General features: G+C 44.9%; 1 protein-coding gene across 4 annotated transcripts in view; it reads left to right on the forward strand.

Annotated features, from left to right (window-relative positions):
* The first annotated feature begins 5213 nt into the window (after positions 1-5213).
* LOC124133039 overlaps positions 5214-16765 on the forward strand; it is a 44094-nt gene continuing 32542 nt past the window's right edge. The window contains exons 1-5 of one of the 4 annotated variants that reach the window (XM_048401768.1): positions 5214-5872; positions 6982-7061; positions 9599-9704; positions 12011-12085; positions 16446-16534. In XM_048401768.1, coding sequence (XP_048257725.1) covers positions 5825-5872; positions 6982-7061; positions 9599-9704; positions 12011-12085; positions 16446-16534 — 398 coding nt within the window. In that variant the 5' untranslated portion in view covers positions 5214-5824. Of the gene's footprint in view, positions 5873-6981; positions 7062-8808; positions 8916-9598; positions 9705-11830; positions 11906-12010; positions 12086-16445; positions 16535-16765 lie in introns of those variants that run through there. The other 3 variants (XM_046497227.2, XM_046497226.2, XM_046497228.2) reach the window with 3 other exon arrangements.

Consider the following 16765-nt stretch of genomic DNA (forward strand, 5'->3'; position numbering starts at 1 on the left):
TTGTCAGTGTTTTCATCATTATCAGAGTGAGTGAGCGACTATAGTTTTATGCCGCTTTAAGAAATATTCCGGCAAAATCACTGCAGGGGACACCAGAAATGAGCTTCAAACATTGTACCCATGTGGGGAAATCGAACCCGGGTCTTTGGCATGGCGAATGCTTTAACCACTAGGCTACCCCAGTAACTATCATTATCGGATGAATAAAAGGGTGAGTGAGTTGGATTAACATGTTTTGAACATTATTTCAGTTATGGCAGTGGTGTTGGCTTCATGTGGGAGGAGAGCCAAAGTGAATCAGTCTCCAGCATTGCCTCTTCCGTGAATCCCAGGAGCATGGGTAAGGTGCTGACAAACCTAGATATCATGGCGATTCTGGGATTCAAACACACAGACTTTCGATACACACACCTGCTCATCCAAAATTGAGTTGTCATAGAAGTCAGAAGATGGGGATGCCTCATGCAATTTATAAGGACCTGGACCATGCTATACAATGTCCTTGAGTTGGGTTCAACATGTCTTTGAACAGTCTTTAGTGCAGTTATAGACCATGCATGTTATGATGCCCGAGGCAAAAACCTGGGAAGTTTCACAAACGAAGATGTATGTATTATTGGCTGATCCATGAAAGTGTGGGTTTTGAAACCATGGGTGATTTAAAGTAAGTGAAACGGACATAAAATATTCTAAAACGAATGGTGGTGGAGCGGTTGTCAGGATTGATATTCATCAAAATAATGTGCCGTGTATCAAATGAACAGATTTCTATATCGGAGATAGATTTATGTCTTGAGTTGAGGTGAAATTTGGTTTAACGTCGCGTCCAAGATTATTGCACTTATATAGCGCGACGTGTATGCGCGTGTGTGCGTGTGTGCGTGTGTGCGTGGCTGTTTGTACTCGTCCGGACTGATGACTCAGATGTCGATTTATAGTGCAAGCTCAGTGAGATACCATGCCGCAGTTTAACACGAATACCCTACTCAGACACAGCATACTGACTCCGAGCCGACCAGTCCTTGTTTTTGCCCCTAATGCCAGAGCGCCAGACAGGGTAACATCTTTTAACGTCTTTTGGTATGACTCGGCCGGGGATCGAACCCTGCATTCAAACTTCTGTCACTGGATTCATTTTGCGATGAACGTGTGGTTGCTAGTATTAGTCCGGAAAGCGATATGTACATTGCTTTCTCGTCTCCTGTTATAGCTTCATCGCTTTCTCGCGGCCGTAAGTGAAGGCGAGATAGCGATGTCCCTTCTCGGCCACCATACTTCAGACAGATCATGCCGACTCCGAGCCGACCAGTCCTTGATTTTTCTCCGCAAGGACGAGCGCAATGCAGGCAGGGTAACAACAAATACCATCTTTTAACGTCTTTAGTATGATTTATTTGTTTGTTGTTTACCGCCGCACTCAGCAATATTCCAGCTATATGACGGCGGGCTGTAAATAATCGAGTCTGGACCGGACAATCCAGTGACTGATGTCATGGTCATCGATCCACGCAATTGAGATACGATGACATGCATCAACCAAGTCAGCGAGCCTGGCCACCCGATTCCGTTAGTCGCCCCTTACAAGCACAGTCGCCTTTTACGTCAAGCATGGGTTGGTGAAGACCTTCTCTACCCCGGATCTTCATGGGTCTCTTTAGTATGAGGCGGCCAGTTGATCGATCGATCTATCCACTACACCAATAGAGCAACAAGAGACTAGGGCAATAACTCATTAGTCTGGGTTTAATATTAATCTCGTGTAAACTGTCGGCTGACAGCTGTAATCACCTCCAGGAACTAAAAAGGAACAAAAGGCTTCGACACAATGCGCAGTTTATGTTAATCAGACCAGAACCTAATTACTGGACTTCTTCATGGTAAAAGGTGCAAGGCTATGTGCAGGGTTTATATAGAGTTCTATTTGTGATCTAAAGCATATTCCGAAACATAATATTCTTACCTGCGCTGTAGGCAGGTATTAAACCTTAAAGAGGAACTCCGTTGGCTATCGCCATTTTGCAGCCCTAGTTCGTTTGTATGAGTTATGATTCGAACCATAGTCTGTCTTCTCACATTCTATGGGCATTAAATATACTGCACGGGTGGCCCAGTCGTCTAGGGCGCCGCAATTCGCTGTGCAGAGTTGCGTCGCTTGGGCACGCCAGAATCCTATGATCGTGGGTTCGAATCTCGGTTCGCCCCGATTATGTTTCTAGGTTTGTCAGCACCATACCGTGCTTGTGGGTTTCACCGAAGTGGTGAACGTCCGAGACCTGCATCACTTCGGGCTTTCCTCCTACATTAAGCTGACACGCCGTGATATAACTGGAATGGTGTTAAAAGCGGCGTTAAACCTAACTCACTCACTAATATACTGAACAAAAAGAAAAGTTAGGGATCATGAATATTTTTGGGGATATTTTCATGAAATTGTGTGCTCAGTCTTCACTACAAAAACATATTCATGTTCATATTTGTTTTGTTCAGTCTAGCTACCACAATTCCACAAGAACAATGTCTCGAGCATGGCACAGCAGGAAGATTGGTCAAGGCTTTGATAGATTGACAAATTCTTTTCCTGTTCGGATCTCCGTGGGAAAGCTGGACATGTACAATATCTATGACGACACGGTGAAGCTGTGCAACAAATGAGTTAACATTAAAGGCTTCTCTATCAGAACATGATATAAGATCATAGGTTGCTGAAATTTCCATATCTTTTCAGTAATCATCAATCACCTCGATATGCGAGAGTGAGAGAACGGTGTTTAATGCTGTATGCAGGTATGTCGCGGAGATTGGAGAAGTCAAACCAGTCGTTGATAGCAAGAGAACCTACCCTAGCTCTTAGGGTACAATGTCACACATCACAACGTTTTACAGTTGTTTCTTAAGACACGCAAGATGTATTTGTGGTCTGGGGTTTTGTGATGTGACGGTTTGTTTGTTTGTTTGTTTGTTTGTTGTTTAACGCCGCACTCGGCAATATTCCAGTTATATGACGGTGGTCAGTAAATAATCGAGTCTGGACCAGGGAATCTATTGATTGATGACCCGTGAAGATTCCGGGTAAAGAATAGGTCTTCAGCATCCCATGCTTGCTGCAAAAGGCGACTATACTTGACGTAAGAGGCGACTAACGGGATCGGGTGGTCAGGCTCGCTGACTTGGATGATACTTGTCATCGTATCCCAATTGCGTGGATCGATGCTGATGACGTCAATCAGTGGATTGTCTGGCCCAGAGTCGTTTATTTAATACCCCTGTCATATAGCTGAAATATTGCTGAGTGCGGCGTTAAATAACAAACAAAACAAACATGAGAATCGATCTACGCAACTGGGATACTATGACATGAATTAACGATGCTTATGACGTCAATCACTGGATTGTCTGGCCCAGACTCGATTATTTAGTACCCCTGTCATATAGCTGAAATATTGTTGAGTGCGGCGTTAAATAACAAACAAAACACACATGAGAATCGATCTACGCAATTTGGACACTATGACATGAATTAACCAAGCCTGACCACCCAATCCCGTTACACAAGCATAGTTGCCTGTTTCGGCAAGCATGGATTGCTGAAGACCTGTTCTAACCCGGATCTCCATGGGTCTTGCGTGACGGTACTCTGGATAAGTAGGATGGAGTGAGTTTGATTTAAGGCTGTTTTGAACAGCTTTTCAGTCAGCTTGATGTGAGAGACGCCTCGATTGTGTTTCTAGGTTTGTCAGCATTATATATCCGTGCTTGTGGGTTTCACCAAAAGTGGTAAACGTCTGAGACCTGCATCACTTCAAGCTTTCGTCCCACATTAAGCTGACAAGCCGTGATATAACTGGAATACTGTTCAAAGCGGCGTTAAACCCAAACCCACTAACTCACGACAGAACAGTCCGAAGAAATGTACGTAGGCCTCAGACGTTTCCAGCTTTGATTGAAAGGTGTGCACGGGTAAGGTGATGAAAACCGTACCCATAACCATAGGATCCTGGCACGCCAAGGGGACACAACCCTTCGCGACGCCTTAGACGACTGGGCCCCCAGGACTTTGTAGAAATACTCGGTAGCAGCTGAAACAGCCGCAAGTACCGAGTCATATACAATATGCTTCAAAGAAGCAGATGAAGCAGTTGAAAGAGAAATCAAATATTGCCATGGAACACTTACAAAACATGCCATAGGTTAACGATGGTATTCCCTTGTGGGGATTCCAGGTTAGAATAGGGCACCAACAACCAACCTATGCTAGTCTTAAGAGGCGACCAAAAGGATCTGGGCCCACTTGCACAAAACGATCTTAGCGCTAAGACTACCGTAAGCCTATGTTAGAGTATGGGAGTTACGATCATCTTAGCGCTAAGATCGCTTTGTGCAAGTGGGCCCTGGTAGTAAGGCTCAGTGACTTGGTTGATTGAGTTAGTTACATCGCTGGTCACAATATCAAAAACTTGATTGTTTGGCCCAGATTCGATTATTTACAGACTGCCGCCATAGACCTGAAATATTGTGGCGTTAAGCAAAAAAGAAAAGAAAGGATTTTTGTTTCTGTATTTCAATATAAGTATGTCACGTTGTAAACAAAAACAAACGGTCTTTATGAGAAAACTGATACAGGATACGATTTCTAAAAAATGTTATAATGTAGTAAGCGGTGGTTACTTTTTTCTAGGTGCATGTACCGAATTTCTTTCTTTCTTGACGAACACCCAAAATATAACATAACAATCTCCGTTGGTCATTCCCGAGCGTGTCGGAAGGTAACTAACATACAATAACTCATATCGTTAAATTGAAATATATGCAAGGATTGTGTGCTGTGTGTATAGCTCCATGGATATACATTTCCTCGTCAGCATTAAGAGCGATAACAGATTGACACATTCGCGTATACCGTGCGGCCAGTCGGTTTCAAACAAACCAAATCGTCATTTCCATAGATAAAAGATTTGTGTTTGGGTAATAAGTATTTATCAACAATCAGACATTCAACAACAGGGGGACTGTTACAATATCATTCAATACCTATCAAAGGATTGGTCGCCAAAAGAATCGTTCGTTTTGTCATAGCCGTGAATCTCTGCCGATAACAGGTGCGCGATAGGCGTGACGCTCATATGACTTTGAACATAAAACGAACATGCTTGGATGTTGAAGCAGATATACCCCTGGCCCCCATACCGGAGTTGGGGCATGAACGCTAAGCACGCATCTAACCGATATCTTACGGAACAGGTTAAGAATGTGTCATTTGGGTTTCTCTGGACACATGTCCAGATCTCACCCTTCTGTCTACCCAGTGCCTGGTGTGATTTCGTCTGACCGCTGGGACATTTGCTACCTCGTCTGACCGCTGGGACATTTGATACCTCGTCTGACCGCTGGGACATTTGATGCCTCCTCTGACCGCTGGGACATTCGATGCCTTCTCTAACCGCCTAGACATCTGATGCTTCCAATAACCACTGGGACATCTGATGCCTCGTCTTGCCATTTGGACACTAATTTTGATACCTCGTCTGACCGCTGGGACACTTGGTACCTCGTATGGCGTCTGGGACATTTAATACCTCGTCTGACCGATTGGATAAGTAAAATCTGTCTATATTGCATTACATCAGGAACAAGTGCGAGGGTATTCATCTGTGAGACGACAGTTCGTATTTCCCGCAAGGGAATGGTAAGGAAAAGCCATTGAATGCTGCATGTGACGGTGCAGCATCACTATCAGAACTGATCACAAGGTTCTGTAGAACTAGTTACACAACACATACACCAGAGTGATACACACGCCACAGAAAGACACGGGCATACTTCGATCATGTCTGAACACAAGACTGTACGTTGGAAGGGATTATCAACCAACAAGGTAAGGCATCCATTACAACGTTTATGTCAGACTTTATGACACATACACGTATACCACTCAAAGAGTTGAGGACCCCCGATTCTTTCATATTACTATACTTATCTGCCATGTCATACTATTACCTAAGTAATATGAAAGGACCCCTGGTCCTCAACTTTTCTGCGTAGTATTTATCTCCATCACTTGGCTATTAGTGAGTGAGTTGGTTTTAACGCCACTTTTAACAGTATTCCAGTTAATGCTCAGGAAATCCCGAAGTGTTGCAGGTCTCAGACGTTTACCACTTCGGTGAAACCCACGAGCACGGGTATGATGCTGACAAACCTAGAAACATAATCAGGGCGAACTGGGATTCGAATCCACAATCATAGGTTCCTGGCGTGCCCAAGGGACGCAACTCTGCACAGCGAATCGCGACGCCTCAGACGACTGGGCCACCCGTGCCCCAACTCAGGTATTAATCACATGGATATATTGTCATAAACGATTATATGAAGGTGTCACCCCTGTCTGCCAATCGGATGAACCAATCTTATTGACATGGGGAGCCGTGAAGATCCGGGTTAGAAAAGGTCATCAGCAACCCATGCTTGCCGTAAAAGGCGACTTTGCTGGTCGTTGGAGGCGACTAACGGGATCGGGTGGTCAGGCTCGCTGACTTGGTTGATGCATGTCATCGGAATTGCGTAGATCGATGCCCATGATGTCATTCACTGGATTGTCTGGTCCAGACGCGCTTATCTACAGACCGCTGTCATAATCAAAGAATACTGGACTCCGGTTTAATGTCGCTTTGTGAAGAATATCGGTTATATATGGCGTATCCGCTTTATTTGAGAGAAGCCCAAGGTGACACAGGTCATAAGAACGTTGCCACTTTGGTAAAACCCACGAACACAGGTAATGCGATGACAACTTGAGGTTGGAACAACAAGAAGCGATTTTTGTGGCCTTAGGTATGTTACCAACTTACCAGCTATGTAATCTACTTAGGTTGCCCCAATATTTCAAACTAAAGCGGCAATGGAAAATACACTCCTGCCCCAAGGTAGGAATTATTCATGGATACCTGATTCCATTATGAATACGATGTGGAGATTTCATTTCAGACTAAGCACAAGCCGCGGTTCAAGAAACTGTGCCGGTTCATCGTTCTGTTGTTCAGAACATGGCGCATTCACTCGCACAAGTAAGTGTTGCAAGCCTGCCCAGGACCCGTGTCATGTTATCAGCTGAAACATAGCCTAAAGGCCCTATCAAACCCTCACGCGATGTGATTGTATCTTTCTTTAGAATAACCGAATCATGACGGATCTGTCTGCAATACAAAGGACCCTCTACTGTGGCATAACGAGGTATCCAATCAGCCTGATTAACGTCCCGTATATATGGAATGATTAAATCAAACTGACTCGGTGTTATACGTATCCCTTCAAATATGTCCAGGATGGTTTCATTAAACGGGAACGACGAAGCATATAAAACCATGCTTAGCGTTACAACGGGATCCTCTAGGAAAATGTTTTAGTGAGTGAGTTGGGTTTAACGCCACTTTGAACAGTATTCCAGTTACATCACGGCGTGTTAGCTTGGTGTGGGAGGAAAGCCCAAAGTGATCAGACGTTTACCAATTCGGAAAACCCAGAGAGGATGGGTATGGTGCTGACAAACCCAGGAACTTAAACGGGGTGATCCGGGATTCGAACCCACAATCATTGGTTTCTGGAGTGTCCAAGGGACACAACTCTGCTCTGCGGCGCCTTGGATTGTCTGGTCCAGACTCGATTATTAGCTTACCGGGTCCGAAGGACCAAGGTGGGCTTGTGCCATACCGAGGCGTCCGTCGTCCGTCCGTAGAGAATTTTTTCAAACGACTTCTTCTAAACTACTAATTGTAAATTTACGAAATTTGACAAGGTGGTGGTTATTCAAACTTGTACAAATGGTGGGGCCGACCCCCCCAAGGGGTTGAGGCGCGGGGCCAAATAGGGGTAATTTGGCTATATTGCTTTAAACGACTTCTTCTCTGGAACTGAGAGATATCAACCATATTTGGTTGGAAGTATCCCTTGGTGGTGGGGATTCAAACTTGTACAAATGGTGGGGCTGACCCCTCAAGGGGCTGAGTGGCGGGGCCAAATAGGGGTAATTTGGCCATATTGTTTTAAACGACTTCTTCTCTGGAACTGAGAGATATCAACCATATTTGGTTGGAAGCATTCTCCAATGGTGGGGTTTCAAACTGGAGAAACGGAGGGGCTGAACCCCACCCCCGGGGACTGAGGGGCGGGGCTAATAAGGTTATTTGGCAATATTGCTTAAAACGACTTTTTATCTTGAACTTAGAAATGGACATATACAATATTTGGTTGGAAGTATTCTCAGGTGGTGGGAATTCACAAGAGTACAAATGGAGGGGCTGACAACAAACAAACAAAAAAAACCTGACCACCCGATCCCGTTAGTCGCCTCTTACGAAAAGCATAGTCTTCTTTAACGGCAAGCCTGGGTTGCTGAAGACATATTCTACACCGGATCTTCACGGGTCTGGTCTTGTGGTAGAGCATCCGTCCGGTCGCGTCATACCAAAGCGTTAAAAGATGGTACTTGTTGTTACCCTGCCTGGCGCTAAACCCCATTTCACCTCACCTCACACCAGATCACCGGGTTCGAATCTACCCTTTTGTGGATGTGACATAACGGGGACGTTGAAGACTGCGGTGTCAAAACCACTTCCCTCACACGCCATTATTGAATGTGGCCCCATTACTGAGTGAAGCGCCACAAGAATACTCATATAGCGAATGTCATGCGAAACTGTCACCATAATAACGAGGCCGTGATTGAACTTAAAAACCTAGTCTCGTACAAGTCTCTTTGTTTAACGCCGCACTCAGCTATATGAGTGTCACCGAACCTGACAACCAGTGGCAGACCTGTGGTCGGCGCGGCGCGCACGTACATCTGTTGCAACACTGATTCGTGATTAAATCCCTCGTATGCACAACCCAGCAGGTGACTCGACTTCCACAGTCGAACTGAGGTGAAGTGGGGTTTAAAGTCGTTCAAGAGTTTTGATCGGTCTAAGGTCCGTCAACCATCGTTCCGACACGCGGGGTTTCACAATTAGTTTCCATTAAACAAACAATAACGCGACGAAAGTTGGTTATTATCGTATATTAATCATTGATCTTACTGAAAATATCAGTCACAAGTTTGTAAAATGTCATGCCCGAATATAAATATTTTCTTCATTTTTATGTAATTTTGTGGTCGTTGACGTGGCCTTGTAGTCGGCTGTAACCACAGACGATTTAACGTCTCACAACAATGACATAATTTGTGTCAAACATGTTTGCAGCATGCATGACCCTAGGTCACACTACATCTCTTGTTAACATTATAGGTATAGGCGAAACATCTTGTGTTACGTGGAGACATGTTGTTAAAGGATAACGTGATACTATTCGCGTATTGGTTCAAACTCAGACAACACTATTGCAATGTTGCATGTCTTCAGGCCTCACTACCAATTTCTTTCTTTTCTGTCAGTTCCTGGACAATTATGTCCCAAATTCCATTACGCGTTTTCATAATGTGTTTGTATCTGATTCGTTGTGAGGGACACCCGAGGTTATGGTTCACACTATTGCAGGTTGTGTCGAGCATTTATAGCAGCGGTTGTTAGCTAGGAAGTACAAATTAACACTAATCATTCTTTTTCAGAGTGAAGGAGGTGTTGAACTTTTATCAGACGTTAAATCTTATTGCGGACACTTCTGTAAACAAGAACTTGTTGTTTGACATCACAGAGTACCGGACAACAAAAGAGGTAAACAATATTCATACAATTTGACCACCAAAGAAATTTTACTGAACCGGAGGTAAATATGTTTTTCTCCAGAATACGTAGATTGTACCGTTCTGGCCAGTTAAAAAAAACTAAACAAATCATTACACTATTCAGGGTTCTACAATGTTTATCCGGACCCAGTGTCATTAAAATGTTTTGCTCCGATACCATACTTGGCTGCGTGATGAACGGAGGACACCCCCATAGGAGGTCGAGGTTTTCAAATTCTTCTTACGCCTGCCCGAAACATGAGACAGCATACCCGATTTCTGTATCTCGTAAACGAACTCAAACTACGACTTCCGAATGTATCTATTGTTTGTATGTTTGTTGTTTAACGCCGCACGCAACAATATACTAGCTATATGACGGCGGTCTGTAAATAAGCGAGTCTGGACCAGACACTCCAGTGATTGACATCATGAGCATCGATCTACGCAATTGGGATACGATGTCATGCATCAATCATGTCAGCGAGCATGGCCACCAGATCCCGTTAGTCGCCTTTTACAAGCATAGTCGCCACTTCGACAAGTCTGGGTTGCTGAAGACCTATTCTACCCCGGATCTTCACGGGTACCGAATGTATCTTTGTTGTTTGTTTGTTGTTGAACGCCGCACTCAGCAATATTCCAGCTATATGACGGCGGGTCTGTAAATAATCGAGTCTGGACCAGACAATCCAGTGATTGACATGATGAGCATCGATCTAAGTGCGTGAGTGAGTTGGGTTTAACGCCGCTTTTAACAGTATTTCAGTTATATCACGGACTACGCAATAAGGATACGATGACATGCATCAACCAAGTCAGCGAGCTTGACCGCCTGATCCCGTTACTCGCCTTTTACGGCATATAGCTGGAATATTGCTGAGTGTGGCGTTAAACAACAAACCAACCAAATAAATCATTCTTTCTGACCAGATACTGTGAGACACGTGTGCCTTGAGCGGCGTGCGGCGTGCGGCATGCGGGGATTGGGCTTTCACCACCAGACTGAAGCAGCTTGTAAACTCCCCTACACCCCGCTAGTAATTCATGTAAACAATTCACCACAAGTTACAAAGACACATACCAGTCAAAACAAGTAAAAGATGCTTTCATATCAATATAATTAATTACATAATCCGCCATGGCATGGCAGATTAACTATAGAATCGGGTGTTCTTAACTTTTGAGTAGTGTATCTTCGGTGACGTACGTGTGTGACTATTAGATCTTCTGACCGCCATACCCATGTGGGGAACGAACCCGGGACTCGAGCGCACGGTTTAACCACAAGGCTACCCATCAGCCTAGAGTGCCGTTGTAGAAAACAACCTTAGCTTACCGACTGTCGTAAGTCTATGCCAAGGTATGGGAGGTACCGAGTTTAACGGCACCCAGGACAATAAGAACTCCTGGGCTTCACTGTATCTAAAGTGAAGGACCGGGAGGTCACAATGACTGCTGTCGAACTCTGGTTTGCTTGGTCCAGTCTCGATTGCACAAAATATAAACCCGGGTTTGCTGCCAGGAGGTGAGGTGAAATGGGGTTTAACGTCGCGTCCAAGATTATTGCACTTATACAGCGACGTGCATGCACGTGTGTGTGTGACTGCTTGTACTAGTTCGGACTGATGCCGATTTATGGTGCTAGCACACTGAGATACCATGCCGCAGTTTAACATGAATACCCCACTCAGACACAGTATACTGACTCCGAGCCGACCAGTCTTTGTTTTAGCCCTTTAATGCCGAGCGCCAGACAGGGTAACAACAAGTACCATCTTTTAACGTCTTTTGGTATGACGCAGCCTGGGATTTGCTGCCAGGAATACAGTACTTCTGACTATCTGGGTAAAGCAGAAGGATGCAGTTTTGGGGACGGCCCTGTTACACAAAGCGGTCGTAATGCTAAGGCGGTCGTAATGCTAAGGTGATCGTTCTCAGCGTACTCCCATACTTAAGCGTAGACCTACGACTGTCGTAGCACTAAGGTGATCGTAACTCCCATACTTTAACAAGGGGTGCCGTAGCGCTATGATCGCTTTGCGGGGCCCTGTTGTCTGACATGTCATCGCTTTCGAATGGGCCTATGGTCATAATTCACCTTACAAATGAGCTCATAGGGCTTGCGTACTGGCTGAAGGTTCGGTATAGTGTGTCTATCGGAAAGAACGACGGTATTTTGATCTTTAGGTAGGCTAATATGTCATCGTTATTGCGTTATCGTCATGTTATACTTCACAAGTGTCAGGTGATAAATCACCGCGCAGTAATTACTTCTATATCTTCATATTACAGGCGAAAACATCCTCGGAGGTGAAGCGGATACTGCAGAAGCGGGTCGGGGAGAGGACAACAGACGAGCTGCACTTCGTAGGTTATGGCACGCTATCTGAATACCCTCATCACGAGGGCACATTAGCATCATCTGATTACCTGGGAGATGGGTGGCGGGGGTCGGAGATGGGTGGCGGGGGTCGGAGATGGGTTGCGGGGGTCGGAGACAGGCGATGGAGATTGGGGTGATGACAGTGATTGTTGATGTGTGTTGGAGGTAAATATGTTGGGTGGTGGTGATGACACTGATTGTTGATGTGTGATGGAGGTAAATATGTTGGGTGGTGGTGATGACACTGATTGTTGATGTGTGATGGAGGTAAATATGTTGGGTGGTGGTGATGACACTGATTGTTGATGTGTGATAGAGGTAAACATGTTGGGTGGTGGTGATGACACTGATTGTTGATGTGTGATGGAGGTAAATATGTTGGGTGGTGGTGATGACAGTGATTGTTGATGTGTGATGGAGGTAAATATGATGGGTGGTGGTGATGACAGTGATTGTTGATGTGTGATAGAGGTAAATATGTTGGGTGGTGGTGATGACAGTGATTGATGATGTGTGATGGAGGTAAATATGTTGGGTGGTGGTGATGACACTGATTGTTGATGTGTGATAGAGGTAAATATGTTGGGTGGTGGTGATGACACTGATTGTTGATGTGTGATAGAGGTAAATATGTTGGGTGGTGGTGATGACAGTGATTGTTGATGTGTGATAGAGGTAAATATGTTGGGTGGTGGTGATGACAGTGATTGTTGATGTGTGATGGAGGTAAATATGATGGGTGGTGGTGATGACAGTGATTGTTGATGTGTGATGGAGGTAAATATGATGGGTGGGGGTGACGGGTAGTTATCGTAATTGTTGATGTGTGATGGAGGTAAATATGATGGGTGGTGGTGGTGATGGGTAGTTATCGTAATTGTTGATGTGTGATGGAGGTAAATATGATGGGTGGGGGTGACGGGTAGTTATCGTGATTGTTGATGTGTGATGGAGGTAAATATGATGGGTGGGGGTGACGGGTAGTTATCGTAATTGTTGATGTGTGATGGAGGTAAATATGATGGGTGGTGGTGGTGATGGGTAGTTATCGTAATTGTTGATGTGTGATGGAGGTAAATATGACGGGTGGTGGTGGTGATGGGTAGTTATCGTGATTGTTGATGTGTGATGGAGGTAAATATGATGGGTGGTGGTGGTGGGTAGTTATCGTGATTGTTGATGTGTGATGGAGGTAAATATGATGGGTGGTGATGGGTGGTTATCGTGATTGTTGATGTGTGATGGAGGTAAATATGATGGGTGGTGGTGATGGGTAGTTATCGTGATTGTTGATGTGTGATGGAGGTAAATATGACGGGTGGGGGTGATGACAGTGATTGTTGATGTGTGATGGAGGTAAATATGATGGGTGGTGGTGGTGATGACAGTGATTGTTGATGTGTGATGAAGGTAAATATGATGGGTGGTGGTGATGGGTAGTTATCGTGATTGTTGATGTGTGATGGAGGTAAATATGATGGGTGGTGATGGGTAGTTGCCGTGATTGTTGATGTGTGATGGAGGTAAATATGATGGGTGGTGGTGATGGGTAGTTATCGTGATTGTTGATGTGTGATGGAGGTAAATATGATGGGTGGTGATGGGTAGTTGCCGTGATTGTTGATGTGTGATGGAGGTAAATATGATGGGTGGTGGTGATGGGTGGTTTTCGTGATTGTTGATGTGTGATGAAGGTAAATATGATGGGTGGGGGTGATGGGTGGTTTTCGTGATTGTTGATGTGTGATGGAGGTAAATATGATGGGTGGTGGTGGTGATGGGTAGTTATCGTGATTGTTGATATGTGATGGAGGTAAATATGATGGGTGGTGGTGGTGACGGGTAGTTATTGTGATTGTTGATGTGTGATGAAGGTAAATATGATGGGTGGTGGTGGTGATGGGTAGTTGCCGTGATTGTTGATGTGTGATGGAGGTAAATATGATGGGTGGTGGGGGTGACGGGTAGTTATTGTGATTGTTGATGTGTGATGAAGGTAAATATGATGGGTGGTGGTGGTGATGGGTAGTTATTGTAATTGTTGATGTGTGATGGAGGTAAATATGATGGGTGGTGGTGATGGGTGGTTTTCGTGATTGTTGATGTGTGATGAAGGTAAATATGATGGGTGGGGGTGATGGGTGGTTTTCGTGATTGTTGATGTGTGATGGAGGTAAATATGATGGGTGGTGGTGGTGATGGGTAGTTGCCGTGATTGTTGATGTGTGATGGAGGTAAATATGATGGGTGGTGGTGGTGATGGGTAGTTATCGTGATTGTTGATGTGTGATGGAGGTAAATATGATGGGTGGTGGTGGTGATGGGTAGTTGCCGTGATTGTTGATGTGTGATGGAGGTAAATATGATGGGTGGTGGTGGTTGGGTGGTTATCGTGATTGTTGATGTTTGATGGAGGTAAATATGATGGGTGGTGGTGGTTGGGTGGTTATCGTGATTGTTGATGTGTGATGGAGGTAAATATGATGGGTGGTGGTGGTTGGGTGGTTATCGTGATTGTTGATGTTTGATGGAGGTAAATATGATGGGTGGTGGTGGTGATGGGTGGTTATCGTGATTGTTGATGTGTGATGGAGGTAAATATGATGGGTGGTGGTGGTGATGGGTGGTTATCGTGATTGTTGATGTGTGATGGAGGTAAATATGATGGGTGGTGGTGGTGATGGGTAGTTATCGTGATTGTTGATGTGTGATGGAGGTAAATATGATGGGTGGTGGTGGTTGGGTGGTTATCGTGATTGTTGATGTTTGATGGAGGTAAATATGATGGGTGGTGGTGGTGATGGGTAGTTATCGTGATTGTTGATGTGTGATGGAGGTAAATATGATGGGTGGTGGTGATGGGTAGTTATCGTGATTGTTGATGTGTGATGGAGGTAAATATGATGGGTGGTGGTGGTGATGGGTGGTTATCGTGATTGTTGATGTGTGATGGAGGTAAATATGATGGGTGGTGGTGGTGATGGGTGGTTATCGTGATTGTTGATGTGTGATGGAGGTAAATATGATGGGTGGTGGGGGTGACGGGTAGTTATTGTGATTGTTGATGTGTGATGGAGGTAAATATGATGGGTGGTGGTGGTGATGGGTAGTTGCCGTGATTGTTGATGTGTGATGGAGGTAAATATGATGGGTGGGGGTGACGGGTAGTTATTGTGATTGTTGATGTGTGATGGAGATAAATATGATGGGTGGTGGTGGTGATGGGTAGTTGCCGTGATTGTTGATGTGTGATGGAGGTAAATATGATGGGTGGTGGTGATGACAGTGATTGTTGATGTGTGATGGAGGTAAATATGATGGTGGTGGTGGTGATGGGTGGTTATCGTGATTGTTGATTTGTGATGGAGGTAAATATGATGGGTGGTGGTGGTGATGGGTAGTTGCCGTGATTGTTGATGTGTGATGGAGGTAAATATGATGGGTGGTGGTGATGGGTGGTTATCCTGATTGTTGATGTGTGATGGAGGTAAATATGACGGGTGGGGGTGATGACAGTGATTGTTGATGTGTGATGGAGGTAAATATGATGGGTGGTGGTGGTGATGGGTAGTTATCGTGATTGTTGATGTGTGATGAAGGTAAATATGATGGGTGGTGGTGGTGATGGGTAGTTATCGTGATTGTTGATGTGTGATGGAGGTAAATATGATGGGTGGTGGTGGTGATGGGTAGTTATCGTGATTGTTGATGTGTGATGGAGGTAAATATGATGGGTGGTGATGGGTAGTTGCCGTGATTGTTGATGTGTGATGAAGGTAAATATGATGGGTGGTGGTGGTGATGGGTAGTTGCCGTGATTGTTGATGTGTGATGGAGGTAAATATGATGGGTGGTGGGGGTGACGGGTAGTTATTGTGATTGTTGATGTGTGATGGAGGTAAATATGATGGGTGGTGGTGGTGATGGGTAGTTATCGTGTGCCCGTTGTGCCCGTTGAAAGGTTACTGTCCACACCCTGATACTGCACGGCACTGACAAATTCACACCTATGTGGTACAGTCGACTCCTTATTTATCGACTTATTTGCCACGTTTTGACGACTTTTTGCTAGTTTTCGCAATAGTAACTGTTGCAACCATGAACTAGAAACGCTGTTTGTCAAGAACACACTGGACCAAAACACACCGATGTCAGATGAGGATTTGGAGTAAACCAGACATCTTGTACATATACCATATGGAAATTTGGGGATGTTGAGAATATGCTTATTTGGAGTAGTTTACCAAACCTTATGTGTCTCGACACACGACGTCGAGGATATATTGATATTCCATGTGAAATCAATTTGTCTATGCCCTAACTGGTAAGGACTTGTTATTTCAGGTCCAGATAGCCCTCAGGAAGTACAAGTCTTTAGCAGAGTATCCTGTTCGCATGCAGAGGGGCATCGCCTATAGGGCGTGGTACCAGAGGTAGGTCTCTAGCATACCACCAGCAGAGGGGCATCGCCTATAGGGCATGGTATCAGAGGTAGGTCTCTAGCATACCACCAGCAGGGGGGCATCGCCTATAGGACGTGGTATCAGAGGTAGGTCTCTCGCATACCACCAGCAGAAGGACATCGTCTATAGGGCGTGGTATCAGAGGTAGGTCTCTAGCATACCACCAGCAGAGGGACATCGTCTATAGGGCGTGGTACCAGA

Source organism: Haliotis rufescens, unplaced genomic scaffold (assembly GCF_023055435.1).
Source record: "Haliotis rufescens isolate VD_foot unplaced genomic scaffold, xgHalRufe1.0.p SCAF_23, whole genome shotgun sequence".
NCBI classification, from domain to species: Eukaryota; Metazoa; Mollusca; class Gastropoda; order Lepetellida; family Haliotidae; genus Haliotis; species Haliotis rufescens.